Genomic DNA, 18,327 nt, shown 5'->3' on the forward strand with positions numbered 1-18,327 from the left:
ACTCCCTGTATGCTCTTCTTTTTGCCTAGAAAACCACAGTCTGCTTTGGGATATGTTTCTGCTTAAATCTCATTTCTTACACAAAGCCTTTTCATCCCACACCCCTAAGTGGTGAGCCTAAATTATGGTCTAAGTCACGTTACCCTTGTGTTGTCTTGTTGATTTTCTAGCTCACGGACTTTTTTCCTATTCGAAGGAAAGGCTGTGCACTGAGACCTTGCCTGCCTTGTTCGTGGCAGCACTGCAGCAGCCATCAATTAATCTCTGCTAAATGAATGAAGAAATCAACACACCTTATAACTACTGAGGGTGTGAGCAAAAGGGATGGAGATGGTATCTGCTTTGAGCACCGCCCTAAACAAAGCTGTCTAAAGAGTAACCCAGTCAGCCACCTACACACATTCTGAGTGGATAAGGTAAGGAAGGGAACTACCCACTATTGCTGTGGCGTCGAATATACAGTCAGGGAACTGCTAAAAAGTACTAGTTTTCAGTGAAGCCTTGTAGAGTATTTAAAGCTGCCAAGTTCAAGAGCTGCATCGACGTCATATGTATGACTCAGTCCCTGAACGGAAATTTCCAACTAAAAACGAAAGCTGTAATTCTTCGTATATTGAACGCTAGGCAGCTTAAAAGGTCCTTTCACTCTTGTTTTATTTGACTTTGTTACCAACCTGAATGTGTGCTGGAAAATATTATTCCCATTTTATAGGTGGAAAGAAGAATAGGTAGGTTTTACAAGGGGATGCTGCAGAGCAAAGGGGTTTTAGATCCAAATTAGGATTTCTGACCGTGAAATTCTTTCTTTTCTTTTCCTTTCCTTCTTTTTTTCTTTCTTCCTTTTACACTTTTTCATTCATTGGTTTCTTTAACATACGTCGTGGGAATTGCTTCAGGTGCCTATAAAATAAGGAAGTGGCTCCCGGATCTAGGTTTTTTTTTTAAAAAAAAAAATAAATAAATAAAATAATATGCATTACTCAAGAAGAAAACCGGCAAGTAACTTGCCACCCTACTGGTGCCCAGTACCTCTCTCGGGAGGCAACCTCGGCGACGTGGAAAGCTTTGATCCCTGCCTTGCCGGGAGGCGGGACCGAACGACGCGGGCCGCCCTGCACCCGGGCCGGCCGAGGGGCGTGGCGGGGCGTGGCGGCGACGTGGCAGCGGGGCGGCGCGGAGGCCATCTTGGCGCGGGACGCGCGCTCCTCCGGTCGTCCTCGTCCTCGCTGAGCCGGATCCCCGCGCCGGACACCGGGATCCCGACCCCGATCCGCGAGTGCAGCTTCCGCATAGGCGCTCGCTCGGAGCCAGGTGAGCGCGGGCCTGGGTGACCCGCGCTGCGCGGAGCGGCGGCGACGGACCGCGGGCGAGTCCCAGGTGGGCGGGCCGGCCGGCGGCGGAGTGCGGGGGCTCCGGGCGGCGGGGACAGGCGGCGGCGAGCCGGGGCCATCCCTGTGTCGCTCCAGCCTCGACCCCGGCTCCCGGGCCTGCACCTTCCCCCGCGTGCACGGGTGGCCAGGCCCGCGGACCTTCGCCCGGCCAGCCCGGCCTGCAGACGTGGCACAGGCTGCCCACACTGCCCAGGCCACCCGCCCCGGTGGGATGCAGCGTCTGCTCCTGGAATCCCCGCGAGTGTCCAGCGCCGTCCTGCAGGGCTTGTCACCCCGGACCCGCTTCAGCCAGCTTTGCAGGATTGCTTACTTCCTAAATGGCAGAATCTCATGTCCAAGAGTTCTTGTCACAGTAGTTTATTTGGGAGGCAGCTTTGACTCCTCCGCGATCCTGACACTTTTTGGCACTCCAGTGCTGTGTGAGCACTGCTTGAATCAGTGAGTGTTTAGGGAAGTTTATTTTTGGGCTCCTCACAGAGTGACAGACTGCTGACCTCCGGCTGGTGGTATTCGAGGCAAACCCGGGGCATCAATAAGATCAATAGGAATAGCTTCGAGTGCTCTGAATCTATCAAAAGTCCACACTCTTTTATCTCCTAGCAGTAATGGTCTATTTTCTAAAAGCAGACCTGAGTAGGTGCAAGCCGATTCGAAGAGCAGTTTGATCAGAGCCTGAGGGCGAATCTTCTAAGCTCTTTCCATCTCTTTCTCCCCCCCCCCCAACGTTGATGCTTTTGGACTACTTTGTTCCTCAAAAGCTCGGTCGACTTTTGATGTTTCTGTGTTGTTTATCATACCAGGCTTCTTCTTTTCTTTATTTAAGAGGGTATGTTCATGTTTGCGCTGTTTTATTTTAGTATCACATTGAAGTCATTCCTCCAACAGGAAAGCTTTTAAGGGCCGAAAGAAATTGATCATGTATCTCAGGTGATCTCTTTTGCCCATGCAGTTGCTGAGAGATTGGGGTCATCTTTAAGTAGGACCTGGCTGTGGCAAGGGGTAGATAGTTTCTGTCGGAAGAATAATTGAAGGACTATTGGCAGAAAGTGATGCAATTGGTAGAGAAGCCTTTCTCTCAGGTTATCTGACTTTGTCCAGGTAGGGAATATGTCTAGAGTTAGCCTGTTGGATGCTTTGCTCTTTCTCTCTTCACAGCCAGACTTCGGTGGGCAGGTTCTTGTTTGTTCCCACTCCTCCTCAGTTTGATCCTAGCCGTCCCCTAGTCTCCCACCTTTGGGAAAAGCTCTGAGAACATCCATAGTTTAAGCAAACCCATGGAATCGTCCACAGCATCCCTCCTGGCTTCTCTGCAGTATTTAGTGCTGTCATCCATTCCTACATTTAAATGCTGGCCTCTGAGTGCCACGGTGTCCTCCTTTCTCCCCGTCATTCTGCTGGTTTTATTTTCTGCATGTTGGCCACATGACTGGAAGAAGGTTTGGTGGTAAGTAGTCGTCCCTTTATCCTGGTATGCCCTTCTTGGGAGAGAGAGCGCAGAGCACGGTCTCAGAAACTGTTGGCACATCGATGGCACTTGCGGTTTGTGGTTTGTGAACTCCAAACCTAGTTGGTGTCTCTACTCAGGTGTTTCAAGGAACTTGACCCTGCTGAGGTAGAGGGGAAGGAAGCACTTTATGACCCCACCCCAAGACACCGTAGATGTCCTTAGCCTCTTGCAGAGCTCTCTGTCCTACCTATTGACACCATCTGTCTGACCAACTGTGTAACGCATGCCTCAGCACTCTGTTCTTCATGGGCACTCACTGACTCTTACCCCCTAAGTGTTTCTCAAGTCTGGCTCCTTTCTTATCCCCATCATCACCTTAGTTTAGGCTACAGAGAGTCTCAGCCTGGCACTATGGATGCCTGGGGACATACGATTCTTGTGGGTTGTGAGATGTGTGTTATGGTGATATTAATACCACTTAATATCAGCAGTACCCTGTGACAACCAGAAGTTGTCATGGGAACCCTAGGGAATATGAGGTTATGATTATCTGTAGTGTAGGATATTGGCAGACTTATTTGAACTTTTCTGTACCCCTGAGTGCTCTCTCTGCCCGGTGGTCCAGTATATATATTTCAGCCAAAGGAATCCTTTTTTTAATTTCCCCCTCATGGTATTGGAGGTTGAATTCAGGGCCCTTGCATTTGCTAGGAAAGCATTTCACCACTGAGCTGTGACCCCAGCCCAAAGGACTCTTCAGGACACAAATAGGGATTGTCAGTGACTGAGATCAGCCTGAGTCTTCCAGTGGGTGGTGGATGGACCCACATCTGTGAGGTGGAAATGCCATTTTTCAAGAATGGAAGTGGGCCAGCTTCAACGAATCTCAGGCATTTTTCTGTGTGCAGGAGGTTAAAAAAAGGCAAATATTATGAGTTGCTTGGGGGTATAATTTTGTTTATTTTACCTTTATGAAGGAAGGAAAATGAGAGAACAAGGGAGTGTTTTGTTGCTGGCTTTATGTTTGGAGGGAGGATGTGACGTTTGCAGTGATGGTGTGGTTCTATGTCCTAACTGTGGCAATGACGGGTGTCTGCACATGATTCAGCTTCACAGAACTGTGCACACCCCATACACACACAGGTAACTAACAATAGCTGGAGTCCAGGGAAGATGTGCAGAGTGGCTCCTGTGGGTTTCCGCACACAGCTGTGACTGCGAGCACATAGAGTACTCTACTATGCTTTGTCTTTCAGATTTAAAATCTCAGAACAGTTGGAATAAAAAGACAGATGCTTCCTCCAGCTCGAGTGCCTTTCTGTTCATCAAAGGGCCAGCCCCTTTCCTCTGTCAGGAAGGCCAGGCATCTGGGCCCCTGGCTGCCCCTCAGTCTTGTTCTGCCATTTGGGTTTTCGTGACCGTCTTACCCCCTTTGCCGCACATAGTGTTTACACCAGCGATGTGCTCACTCTTCTTCTGGAAGCTTCCCCTTTCCTTGTTTAAGTTCTTTCTTTCCTTGGCTTATGGAAGTTTGGTTTATCCTTCAGAACTGAGCTCATCTCTGAGTTGGGATCCTTCTCCAGACTTGCACTTGGAATCTTTTTTCTGCCCAGCACAACTGTGTTCTCGGCTTCAGAGAATCCAGCCTTGGATATAGAATCCAGCCTCGGGGTGTATTGCTGTTGCTGTATTGAATTCATTGTTGGATATTGGTGCTTTTATTTGGTTGTGGCCTGTACGAGTCTCTAAGTTGACCAGATTTTGCCTAACACTATATGCCCAGAGGCTTGCTTCAGCACTTAGCAAACAACAGACTTTCGCTGAACATTTGTAAAATGAGGAAAAGTATCAAGAGCTGATTTGGCGTTGGTTGTGTACTGTCTGAGTTTCTTTTCCTGTTGTATAAAACACTCTAACAGACAGTAAAAGCCACTTCAGAGAGAAGAGGGCTCATCTGCTTCATAGTTCAAGGGCATAGCCCACCATGGTAAAGACATCCGGCAGGAGCTCGAAGGTCACATGACATCCAGAATCAGGATGCCGGGGAGATTGATGAATGAATGCATACAGCTGCTTGGTAGCCATGGTCACACCAGTTACGAAAGTTTCTGTTTTGGTTAAGTGATGGCATTCTCCTCCAACTACAGTGACCAGCTTTCTAGACTTGTTTTCCTGCTGTGCTCCCTCCCCCGCTTCAGGCCCTTGACCATGGCTGGTCAGAGAGATAGTTAGGATCAGCCTTTAGCCCAGTCTCTCACTCACCAGTCTTTGACCATCCCTGGCAACGGATGCTTTTGATCCCTACTCTAAGTGAACAGTGAGCGGTCTGTTTTCCTAATCCAGAGACCTCCCTTCCATGGGTTTTCTCAGATTAAATCTGTTCTGTTCTAGATGGTGCCCCCTGCCCTCCCCACCCCTAGCAATGGATAAGTGACCTTATCCATTGACTTCTCATTGGCCAATGGGTGATTTAGCCTTGGGTGAGTTGTGTAGATTTTCCCCATTGGAGACTCCTTTCTGATCCTCAGCCAGATGGACCCTCAGAAATTCCAGCTCAGTGGAATTTTCCCTCAGATCATATTGTTGGTTCTTCTCAAGAGGATCTGAGGAGATGCCCCATCTTCTTGAAGATGCTCCATTATTAAGTAGGACCCCTCAAAGAAAGGGGTGGTCCTTCATTTGAAGCCTGCTCATTGTTTGAGAAGGTCTCTTGATTCATCTCTCCTTATGACCATGGGCCAACACTGTTCTAAACCGCCTACAACTGGTTCTCAACCTGGGGGCCAAACAACCCTCCCTCCTGCAAAGGTCTCCTAAGACCATTGGGTGTATGAGATATTTACACTACTATTCCTAACAGTAGCAAAATTAGAGTTACATAGCAACAAAATTTTATGGTTGGGGATCACCACAGAAAGAGGAACTGTATTAAAGGATTGCAGCATTAGGAAGGTTGAGAACTATTGGCCTAGAGGGTCTACTGTCTCCTAAAAATGTGTGCCTTTTGTTTAGAAAGATGGCTCAGTGGTTAAGAGTACTCACTGCTCTTCCAGAAGATCTAGGTTCGATTCCCAATATGCCTGTGGTGACTAACAACTGACTGTAACTCCAGTTCGAGGGGATCTGATACCCTCTTTCTGGCTTATGTGGGTACCAACTACCCACATGGTACACAGATATGCAGGTAAACCATTTATAAACATAAAGCACAATGATCTGCCCTGGGACTAAACATTTCTGCTGAACCTACACGTCTTATCATTTTCTGCAGCATGGCTTGGCTACACTGCCCTTTGACAGTGGTTGTTCTTGGACAAAGGACAACACATTGCACTACCAGATGCAAAGAGACTTAAGCCAATGGATTATAGTCCAAAGTTTCCTACATTCCAGCCTTTTATCTTCTTGGCCTCTGCCCTGCTCCCTGCTTATACCACTCTGCCTCTCAGGATCTCATGCATAGACATCATCTGTGTGTGGCTCACCAAATGAACACTGAGCAAGAAGGAAAGACAGGCCAGGGGATGAGACTTAGGATAGTGCAGCCCACCCTTATTTAGGGAGAAAAGCTTGCAGAGGGGTCTCTGCACGAATCAGAGACCACCACCAGCTTACTCACTGGGGTAGTTAGAAGGAAGGAGACGGGGCAGAGAGTTGCAAAGCTTCTGACTAGAGAATGGTGAGCAGTGATGGAATGAATGTCAGGTGCTCAATAAATGTCTTTCCTGGGGTCAGCAGGACAGAGTAGCCAATAATCTATAGAGCAAGTTAATTTACTTCTAGAAATCAAATTACTGTAGTTACTGGAATTGTTTCCAATCAGCCAAGATGAAGTTTACAAATGAGATGGCCCTGGTGCAGCTAAACCTCCGTTTTCCATTTTCACAGTCTAGAAGCCCGACCAGGCCATGCCCCTTACGTGGGCATCTTCCCCCTTCAGCAAACACAATCAAGATAATGCCCGCAGCCGTGCTCAGTGGCTGTAACCCAGGTGATTCAGTGTTTGTCAGGTTGACTAAGGTTAACACTATCATACACTTAAGATGAATTTCAAGATTATTTATTTATTTATTTATTATGTATACAATATTGTGTCTGTGTGTATGCCTGAAGGCCAGAAGAGGGCACCCCATTACAGATGGTTGTGAGCCACCATGTGGTTGCTGGGAATTGAACTCAGGACCTTTGGAAGAGCAGGCAATGCTCTTAACCGCTGAGCCATCTCTCCAGCCCCAAGATTAGTAATTTTTTTATAGAATCATATCCACCCCAGCCACACACTCACACCTCCTCCAGATTGTGCCCCCCTCCCGCCCCGTGTGTGTGTAGGTATGAGACCTACTGCAGGACACATCCCCTCACAGCCACCAACAATCTCGGCCCCTGAGCCCCTCCTCCATTCGTGCAGGGAATTTGACTGGCTTGATTTTGTGCAGGTCTTATGGCCCTGTCCTGTCTAGAAGACACTGCTTCATAGCAGCTCAAGTGCTGGCACTTACAGTCTTCCCGCCCCCTCCTCAAATGTTCCTGAGCCTCGGTGGGAGGGGTGTTACTTAGCTGGTCCTTTTAGGGCTGAGCACTCCCATAACTTACTTGCTGTGCTTTCAGTACTTCCGAGGCTCTCTGTTAACTGCCATCCATTGCAAAAAGACGCTCTCTGATGAGGGCTGAGAGCCCCACAGATTGTGGGTATATAACCAAGTACTTAGAAAGCAATTTGATTTGTAAGATGTTTTCTTACAGTTGGTGTGCATCATCATCTCTTAGGACATGGCTTTTTTGTGGCTTGTTTTCTACAGTTGGCTTCTAACACCTGAGCCACACCATCGCATTTCATAAAGCTGCTGTGGACCAGGAGAGCGGAAGCTAGCCTGTTTATAAAGCTGAACACTTCCTGATTTTTTTCTCTCTTTTTTTTAAATTTTCATCTCCTCTCCCTTTCCTCCTCTCCCCTCCACCTATACCCCCACTCCCTCCCTCTCCAGGCCAAAGAGCCATCAGGGTTCCCTTCACTATGTTAAGTCCCACTTCCTGATTTTTAAAAACTTGTTAATAGGCACAGACGACATGGAATGTGCTGAGGGGAGAGTGTGCATTTGTAAAGTCTGCAGATTTAACGTCTAAAGGAAATGTCAGTAGAGTAGGCCACGGAGAATGTTTGCTGAGGGAAGATACGGAGTTTCAAAGTTAAATTAGATGTTTGCATTTTAAGCAATTTGACTGAAACTGGCACGTGACTCTTACCGGGACTCAAGTGACCAAACCAGGTTGGCACTCTAGTATTTGAAATATATAGTTTCATTAATGAAATGGCTACCGTAAAATTATTTCCAAGTTGTAAAATATGTATATGGACTTGTCACAGGATATTTGTGCATTAGTTTCATGGAGTGCTTTTTAATTTATTTAAACTTCGTTATAAAAATTTTTGCAAAATAAATTACACACAGAAATGAACAAGACCCAAAGACTATACTAATTAATTAATTACTAATTAATTATTCTTTATCAATAAAAAAAATCGGGAGTCAGATATTGGGGTAAGAACCTGAAAGATCCAAGAAGTAGGGGAGCAGCCACCAGTCACCCACCTCTTCCCTTCCTTCCTCCAGAAGGGGCCCGAGATCCTCTTTCAGCTCCACCTTACTACTTCCTGTCTCCTATCTGTCTAGTCCTCCAAATCTCAATGGTTAATTTTGGTCAGCTAGTGGCTGGCTCCTCCCTCTGACTCCAAGCAAGCTTTATTAGTTAGAACACAATCAAAATACCACACAGCACTAAAGAGTCTTTTTTCAGATACTAAAAGAACCTATTTTTAAATATTGTGTGTACGCACATGTGTGTGTGATATGTGTATGGGTACCTTTGGAAGCTAGAAGAGAGTGTCAGATACCCTGAAACTGCTGCACAGGTAGTTGTGAGCTGTCTGATTGGGCACTGGGATCTGAGCTCGGGTCCCCTGCAGGAGCACAAGTGTTGTCACCTGATGGGTCATCTCTCCAGCTCTGAGAAGCTGTGACAAGCCCTTCGTCTAGACATTGCTGTATTATAAGTATTACAGACAGATTGCTTCTTTGTGATCATCCTTTATTGTTCCCTAACTGCGTGAGCTGCCACCCCTGTGCAGTCTTATCATGGTTTTCTATTTTTGCAGGCCACCGTAGCTGAGGGAAGATGATGGAAGAAAGTGGAATAGAGACCACTCCACCTGGGACCCCTCCCCTGAACCCTGCAGGCCTGGCCGCCACCATGCCCTCCACTGAGGTTCACTTAGGTGGGTGTTGTGCCTAACCTCTGCTGGGTTGGAGAAGCCGGGGAGGACTCTGGTCTCTCTGAATCAGAAGACTGTTCATTCCTGCTTCCCTAGGCTTGTCTGTGTGCAGAGAAGTAGCCCTTTAAACTTAAGCACGGCACAGCAATGGTCTTGTAACAAGCAAGGTGGCTGACGCCGGCTGCTAGCCCGCCTGCTCTCTGCTCAGTCACTGCAGACTAGTGGCCTCCAGGGGTCTTGTCTCTGATGTCCTAGGACTCTGTGGGGATCAGTCTTCTCGAGCTGTTAGTGTCTAGGTTCTTACGTTCAAATCAGGCATGAAAAATGAACTACTTGTCTAAGAAACGAACATGAACAGGAAGGTCTGCTCTTGGACGGCACCGTCCTCGAGCTGTGCTGTTTATCTGGTGGACTTGTACCTGTAAGCATTATGCGTTGGAAATTACACCTTTAAAATTAATTATTAAGATTTGGCTTACCACATTAGGAATTTCCCAAGCAGTGAAAGTTTGAAAATGAGCTGAAAAGCTTTTTCAGCCTTGAGTGATTATCCTCTCTGCTTTTTTTTTCCTAGCTGCAACCAGTTCCTTCTCATCTCCCAGTGTGTCTGGGATGGAGTCTCTGACACCACATGCCTATTCCACGCCTCAGCCGTCCCTGCCCCCTGTGCAGCCGTCAGCACCCCCTCCTTTTGTGCCGCTGTCTACAGCTCCTTCGTCGGCTCCCCTGAGTGGCACTTCAGTGCCACCATCGGTGTCTCCGTCCCCTGCCATGGCCTTCAGCAGCCCTTCCTTATCCCCCTTCCCACCTGCGACTTCTGCCTCCGGTGCACTTTTATCTGCGCCACCTTCGGGTCCTCCGATATCAGGATTTTCTGTCGGTACCGCTTATGATATCACAAGGGGCCATGCCGGGAGAGCGCCCCAGACACCGCTGATGCCATCCTTCTCTGCGCCCCCAGTCACAGGTGATCTCTTACTTTCCTCAGTACGCAGCTGCATTTGGTGCTTTATTGCCGTGTGCCGGCTTTGATTTGTGCTGCGCTGCGCTTTGTTTCCTAGACAGTGATTTGAGGTGGATGGTATAGGACTGTCTTAGTTTGTGGAAAGATTTGGGCATTTGTTGTTCCTGGGGCTTTGCCTTCTCGACATTCATGATCTAGGCTCACTCTGACTTCCAGAATTTCCCACGCTCATGTTTTTGCCACTTAAATTATTAACAGTAAAAATAGTATAACTTACTGTGTGGTTTTTATGTGGTATAAAAATTGATATATGATTAACATTTGAGGTGTGAGAAAGACTTCTCATATTCCATGCTAATATTTGTTACTTACTGATAGGCTGCAGGTTGTAATCCCAAAGAACCAGCTTCCTTAGGGAGTACATTTTATCTAGCCAGTCCCATGTGCCAGAAGTGGGTGATAATAGGCCATTTCTTTTCTTAGGCCAACTGCATTCTCTCAGTCCCCTTCTTTAGTATGGTTATGGAAACAAATTATCAAGACCCAATCTTTGTTGTCTCCTGTTCATCACTTTAGGGTAAAGGATCACTTTAGCTTTGATTATTTAGTATCCAAATTGACCTATCTATCTTTACAAATAAAAATTTATTATGGAGCATAGGCATTACATGCTTACCTGTGTTTACATGTGTTTTAAAAAGATTTATTTATTTATTTAGTGTGTGTGTGTGTGTGTGTGTGTGTGTGTGTGTGAGTGTATGTATGGCCATCATATGCGCACATGCATGCAGACAGTCTAGGAGGCCAGAAAGTTGTTTTATCTGCTCCCACTGGAGTTAGAGACTGTTGTGACGTCATCTAATGTGGCTGTGGAACCCGGGTCCTCTGCAGCTGTCAGCTGCTGGACTTTCTCTCCAGCCCCAGTGGGTCCAAGTTTTCCTTTGGAAGTATATGGAGTGTGTGTGGTGATTGTTGTTGAATTTTTTTTTAATGATGGGCTGAGTACTCACTTATTTTTATGGATTAAGGAGATTAGAAGTCCACCTGTCATCCAGATGCTGAATAGGACAGACAGAAACATGCACACACAGACACCTCAGTGTGTGTATGTGTGCTTGTATTTGTTGTTTGTCAGGACACTTGGTGTAAACCTGTGTAAAGGGGAAGATACCTCTTGAGGGATTTTTGCACCTTCTTTATAGAGGTCTGAGTTAATAACTTCATCTTTAGGTGCTTTAGTAGTTCTGTGGTTGGATTTGTCTTGAGCTTCTCATATGATACATCTTTTTATAGGAAAACATTTGTGGAATAAATTACCCAACTAAATGTTTTGCCATTGACCAGGTATTCTGCCAGCCCCCATCACTCAGCAAGCCAGTATGTCTCTGGCACAGGGACCTGGAACCACATCAGCCATTACTTTCCCCGAGGAGCAGGAAGATCCTAGAATTATTAGAGGCCAGGATGAAGCACCTGCCGGTGGGATCTGGGGCTTTATCAAGGTAAGGGTGTTTGTCTTTCAAATCACTGTTCAGTTGTGAAACTGTCAGGGTATCCAGTGGAGAAAGGCAATATAGGGTAGGAAGGCAGTGCTCTGAGAACACAGTATGGCGTAAGGGAAAACAAGCCCCTTATGGCTAGATATTTGTAGTTGATGCTTATCTTTTGTCTATGTGTGTCTATACCCATGTACTCATTCCTTAATAAGAATTAGTGATGTGGGCATTGTGTTGTCTTTTCTAGAAGACTTCATTAATGTCCTCCCAGCTGTAAACTTGTCTGTCTGTCTTTGTTTCTTGTGTATTTGGGGTCTGCATATGTTTGTATGTATGGACGGGTGTGCGCAGGTGTGTGTGTGTGTGTACACAGGTGCGTGTGCGCATGTGACTGTGGAGGCCACCATAAGGGGTCTTCCTCTGTTCCCCACGTTATTTTTTGGGACAGGCTCTGTCACTGAATTTGGAATTTGTCAATTCATCTTGCCAGTGATCCTGTCATCTGTGCTCCGCCCCAGTGCGAGGGCTCAGACACGTGCGGTAGTGCTCTGCTTCTTACGTGGTGCTGGGTTCTGCACTCGGCTCCTCATACTCTCATGGCGTTTACTGATCGAAGCATCTTTCCAGCTCTGAATGGTCTTTCTTTAGAATATATTTCTTAATAACTTCATTGTCACTGATTGCTGCATAATCGTGTTTTATTTTATGAATCTGTTATCACTATTACCTGGTTGTAAGTTTTTAAGTCATTTTACTCTCTTTAATTGAGAAAAATGTGTAAACATGTCCATTTTCTGTTGTTTGGGGGGGTAGTGTAGACTGGACCTGGGGCCTTACACACACTGGTAAGCACTTCATTACTAGCCTGATCCCCAACTCTCTTTTTACTCTCAGTCTTAGAAAGTCTCACTTAGTGTCCCGGGCTGACCTAAAGCTTGCAGTCCTCCTGCCTCATCCTGGCTTGTAACAGGATCACAGGCTTGCACCCTTAGGCCTGATTAACATGATGCAGCCACTGAGCCATACAGCGGTCCCTTCTGATTTTAATTCTTAGAAATAAAACTACTTAGCACTCTTGTATGTACATCTTGGTGGGCATCTCTGACATCATTAGTTCCTGACGAAAGCCCTTCCTGTATGTTGCCTTCTAGGAGCCACACCAGCATGTTGTTCGTCATTGCTCACATGGTAGCAGGGATGTTAATCTGAAGTATTGTGTTTTTTTTTTTCTGATTTAATAGACAAAAACATTTGAAACTTTTTTTGGTGCCTGGGTGCGTGCGTGCATGAGTGTGTGTGTGAGTGTTGAAACACAGTGTCTTTATGAGTGATCTCTACCATATATGTTGAGGTCCACTTTCTTGCTGTGTCCAGAGCTTGTGGTTTGAACTGGCCTGGCTTGCCAGCTTGCTCTGACTCTCCATCCTGAGCGTTGGGATTACACATGGCCACCACACCCATGTGTGTGGGCTCTGGTCCTCATGCTATGCAGGTGCATCCATTACCTTACAAGCCAAACTCCCAACCTTGAAACCATGTTTTAGTTTTCATCTCTTTGCTATTAATTTTGGCCTTTCTTTTCTCCATGAAATTTTGTTGTCTGTATTCTCCATTCATCTTTACCCACTTTGAAGTTGGGAGGCTTGCTTCTCTAAATGAGTTTAAAAGCTCTGGCTTGAGCAGTGCTACTTTAAGATGTATACATTATGGCCTTTTCCATTTTAATCTGCATTTTAATTTTATTATGCTTTTTCCTCACAAAAGTGCTTGTTTTCAGAAGTCATTTCTGTGCATCTCTTTCAGTTCTGTATGCAGAAAGAATACCTTTACATTCCATCTAGGTTTTTAAACATTTCACTTCTAATCCTGAGCAGCTGATGTGTGTCAGTTCACTGTGTACAGCAGAGCTGAAATTTAAGTGTTTTCCAGCCTCCTAATGGAGTATTATGAGGTCATTCCCTCAGCGACCCGATGTCCCCCTTATTTTGTTTACTAAATTGCACATTAGTGTCAGTCTTTGTCCTTTCTCCCACTGAACTTGGCTCTGTAATAGTAGCACACCATTTAAACTGCACCTAGGCTTGCTCATTCCACTGATGCGAGCTGAATGCTGGCCGTGTGCTCCGGTTCCGGCTCTGTGAGCCTCTAATAATGTTTTTCTCTTGACATTCACTTTGCTGGTCCTTCCCACTTTTTTCTTAAGAAAAAAGAGTTTTGAACTTATTCTGTCAACTTCCCAGGGTTCTGCCGAGAAGCCATTCAGTTTCATTACATACATTAAGCACAGATTTAAACCAAGTGATTAATGTGGTCATGTTTCAGGAATCTGGTCTTTGGACACTTGCTTTTATGTCTCGCTGTGCTGTGGTAGAAACTACAGCCTTCTTCCTGCTTTGTAAAGAGACTGTCGGTTGCTAGTTGTAATACCAAGTTCAGCTCTCTGGGACTTGTCACAATAGTAGCAAACACGATTTTATCGTGAGGTTGCCTGACAGCTTATGGTGCTGTTGGGCTGAAGAATCCAGAAGAGAAAGCCACCTAAGGAAGAGGGTTTGGGAATGGGGACAACAAGAAAAGGAGCTTGGGTAGAACATGTGAAGGACAAAGTGACGCATTAAGGCAGTCAGGAGGGATAAAGGTGAGAAATATTTTTTACTGCCTTCATTTTTTAGGAACAAAGTGTGGCCTTATATAGACACATGGTTGCAGTCCTCATTTGGAACCCCAAGGGAGAAATCTTCCTATGGATGTATTTATAACTGAAACACACTTTTCAGACTAACACTTTCTAGCAGTGTTGCTCCAGAGCCCTGCACAGACTGCCACAGGCCTGCTTTCTGTGCGAAGGGAAGAAGCCAAGAGCACTACTTGAATCGTAGTAGGAGTAGTAGAAATTTGACACTGATTGACCTCGTTTTACTCAGAGATTCCAAAAGTACCATTTGTATTTTTTTTTTTTTAAATTTTGGTATACCGATGCCTGAGAAACTTAAAAAGAAAAGTTTCCTGTGTTGTTCTTGCCGGTAACCACAGCTGTTGTGAGCAGGGTTGCAGTAGCCGGCCGTGTTTGGGAGGCACCGTTTCACAACACTCTTTCCCATCCTTTGGCTGTCACGATTTTCCCACCTCCTTTTTTGTGATGGTCCCTGCTCCTGAGTAGTAGTGTGGTTAGTACAGGCGTCCCATTTAGGGCCGAGCACTAAATGCACTGTGAACAGCTGTGCATCTCTTCAGTGACAAACATTTAAGCGTAGATGTGGTAGATGATCTCCAGGCTCTACCTGGAGGAGTCATTGGCAGTGAACAGTAGCTGAGGGAGGGAAGATTATTCTTCTTTAGAAGGTGACCACTGGCAAGTTGCCTGTGCTCCAGGGGATGTCCCCACATCCATGCACATATGTGCAGCACTAACTGACATGAAGTTGAGAGTAGTGTGTTGAGACATGGGGGAATTTGGAGAGGGAAAGGGGGTAGAATGATCATACTTAATTATTTTCATGTATAAAATTCTCAAACATAAAGTTTTAAAAAAGTTCTGTCATGTTTACAAAAGTCAAGGTATTCTTTGCTTGAACTGAACATTTGAATCTTGCTTTGTCCAGGGCGTTGCTGGGAATCCTATGGTGAGATCTGTGCTTGATAAGACCAAGCATTCAGTAGAGAGCATGATTACGACGCTGGACCCCGGCATGGCTCCCTATATCAGTATGTACAGAACTGAGCCCGGTGTCGGCCGTCAGTCTCACTCACAGCTGTAGCTTCAGTTCATTTCATGGAATTGATAGAAATCCCTCCTGTGCGCTTAGTTCAGATTCATTCTCAGCCTGAGTTTTGTGTAACTAATTTATCTTTTGCTTAATCATCATTATATAAGTTTTAGAACGTCACAGTATGAACTTGGGAAAAGGGAAGGAGTACTTTGATTGTGGTTGAACTTTTCTGTGTGTCCCGGCAGCTGCTCCCAAATAACCATGTAGAGACTTAATTATAAATGCTCAGCTGATAGCTTAAGTTTGTTACTAACTAGTGTAGCATGAATAATAAAAACCCAGAGACAGTATTGGGATTCAAGCTGAAGATCAGAAAAGCAAAGTGGCCAACCACTGGCTCGTACTTCTACCTCATACTGAAGTGGTGATCTTGTCTCCACAAATGTTTAGACTGAGACTGAGCATGAGACCTGTTTCCTCCCTTCTTATTTATATTCTCTAATGCTGGGATTAAAGGCGTGCACCGCCACGACCTAGCTTCTATGGCTAACTAGTGTATCTACAGGGATGAAAGGTGTGTGCCACCACCGTCTGGCCTGTATGGCTGACTAGTGTGGCTGCTTTGCACTCTGATCTTCAGGCAAGCTTTATTCATTAAAACACAAATAATATACCATTATAAATTAGCTCTTACATTTTAAATTAACCCATATTTCTTAGGGTTAGCTCTTACACTTTAAATTAACCCATATTTCTTATCTACACTCTGCCACGTGGCTTGGTACCTTTGCTCAGCTTCTTCTCTTTTGTTATTTTTGTCTGCAAGTTCTGCCTAACCTCTACCTCATGCAGCTATTGGCCAATAGCTTCTTTATTAAGCCAATCATAGTGACATAAGTTACACAGTATAAAGGCATCTTCCACGTTTCCTCTTTTCTGTCTAATTAGAAAGGGTGCTTTTAACTTTAACTTAGTAAATTTATATACAACAAAACTAGTTATCAAGTAAGAATCATAGTTATAATAGCTAGTTCATTTGTATTTGGCAAATTTAGAGAAAATATTGTCTATCTTACCTTTGTGAGTCTAAAGATTTATACCTAATTTACCTTTTTATCATAACTAAGGAAATCTTTTAATTATTTAATCTTTAATATCCTCAAAGAACCCAGAAGGGTATAATGTTACCTAAGGACAGGGACATCTGACTACCTGGACAGTCACCCAAGTTCTTTGTAATATTGGTGCATTATACAAGCCTAGTATATCTGACTGACATTTTTGAGAAACATGGAATTTTGAAGGACTGTCCTACCTTGTCTTGGCAAAGTTTGGCAGTCGCCCTTTTTGTCCTGCTGGTTCACACTCTCATAAATTAAGGCAAGGGCAGTTTCTTTTCCCCAAATGGCTAGCTTTTACCATAAAGAACACAAACTCCATATGGGTTTTCTTCATGCCCATCATCCTATTTTGAAGCAAATTATTGCTGTCAGGAGCAGATATATTTCACTGTCATGAAAAGCCTCAGGTTATTAAACATATTGAATGCCACATTCTGTAGATCTTTGAAGTGTTTGAAGACCGTTTATTTGTCTAAATATATCTGTGTATGACCTTGAAAACATACCTACTATGGCTACAAGTGTGATTATTAAAGATAACTAACTACTAACTTATACTTTAATTATACATTACATTTTTTAATGAGTGATAAAAGCACAATGCCCCAAATAAGAGTAGAAACCATACATACAGTATAACAAAATTAACCTTAAATTTGTGCCATTAAACCAAAATCCATAACAGTGTAAACTATTTTGAGATTAATAATTGTCTTTTGAATTAAAGTAGATTCAATAATCTACCTTTTTATCGTATCATTATTATATCATATTGCCCTTTTTTCTTTAGAAAGAGATCTTTGAATTTAACTCTTTTTGTCTAGCTTTTTTTTTTTTCTGGGATTAAAGGTATGCACCACCACCGCCCATCCAGAAAAATACATAAACTTTTAAAGGTAACATACATATCTGTATTAATACAAATATAGATTGTGTTGTACACAGTTAGTCAAAGATGATTTTTTGTTTTAATTTGAGCAGATAAAATATATTTTATGTGTTTTGTAGGGTTTTTTTTTTTAGGTTTACTTTATGTTTGTAGCCAGGATTTTCAGGGGATCTTCCCAGATCAAACCTGATCCATATCAACTTGGAATAAGTTCACAGCCTCTACCCCAAAGCAACACACTTTTTACTTCCATTTTGAAGTCAAGATATTTTTAAATACATAGGTTGATTTAATTCAGCAGTTTCCGTAATGCAGTGTGTCTTAGCAGCTGTCGTTCATTCATCAGCAGTCAGAAAATTCAAAGACAACAATAACATACAGGATCCAGAATCCCCATGTATTTTCCATCTTTGCATGGATTTTTACCATTATATTACTTTTATTCCTTCTTTGAATATTTTATTATTTTTAAACTATTTTTTCTATGTCTGTCTATATCATTTCTCTTTGTCTCACGAGCTTATGTATATATTAGACACATTGTAGCCCATTTAGGTTTTTTTTTCCATCTGGAGCTTTCTTTACTTTCTGTCTGTAATCTTTTGTTTGCATGATAAAACTTAAACCTGCCGTGTGGCTTGTTCTTGGCATGCTGGCAGGGCTCACTCTGGCAGTGCTCTCGGCTAGTATGAAAAACTTGAGAGTAGGAAGCTGCATGTGGCTTCATTTTTGTGTGTCTAGAATCTTTGTGAAGCTTTCTCAGGTTTTAGGTGGATGTAGGTGTCAGATGTTTGGGCGCCATTTGTAGGTGGACTTTTCTGTGTGTTCCAGCAGCTGTTCCCAACAGAGACTTAAGTATATATGCTCAGCTGATACCTTAAGCTTTTTACTAACTGGCTCTTACATTATAAATTAACCCATATTTCTTACCTGTGCTCTGCCATATGGCTCGGTACCTTTTCTCAGTATGGCAAATTCATGGTCTCAAAAATCAGCAAAATACAAACAAATGTAAAGACCAAAGAATTCTTTATGTTT

At 44.2% G+C, this 18,327-nt stretch overlaps 1 protein-coding gene across 1 annotated transcript in view; it reads left to right on the forward strand.

The window, feature by feature from the left end:
* Positions 1-1,171: 1,171 nt before the first annotated feature.
* Positions 1,172-18,327, forward strand: part of Prrc1 (proline rich coiled-coil 1) — a 28,887-nt gene continuing 11,731 nt past the window's right edge. Inside the window, exons 1-5 of the mRNA XM_038331553.1 lie at positions 1,172-1,311; positions 8,993-9,112; positions 9,684-10,076; positions 11,418-11,575; positions 15,172-15,274. Coding sequence (XP_038187481.1) covers positions 9,013-9,112; positions 9,684-10,076; positions 11,418-11,575; positions 15,172-15,274 — 754 coding nt within the window. The 5' untranslated portion in view covers positions 1,172-1,311; positions 8,993-9,012. The remainder of the gene's footprint in view (positions 1,312-8,992; positions 9,113-9,683; positions 10,077-11,417; positions 11,576-15,171; positions 15,275-18,327) is intronic.

The sequence above is a fragment of the Arvicola amphibius genome, chromosome 5, assembly GCF_903992535.2.
Source record: "Arvicola amphibius chromosome 5, mArvAmp1.2, whole genome shotgun sequence".
NCBI classification, from domain to species: Eukaryota; Metazoa; Chordata; class Mammalia; order Rodentia; family Cricetidae; genus Arvicola; species Arvicola amphibius.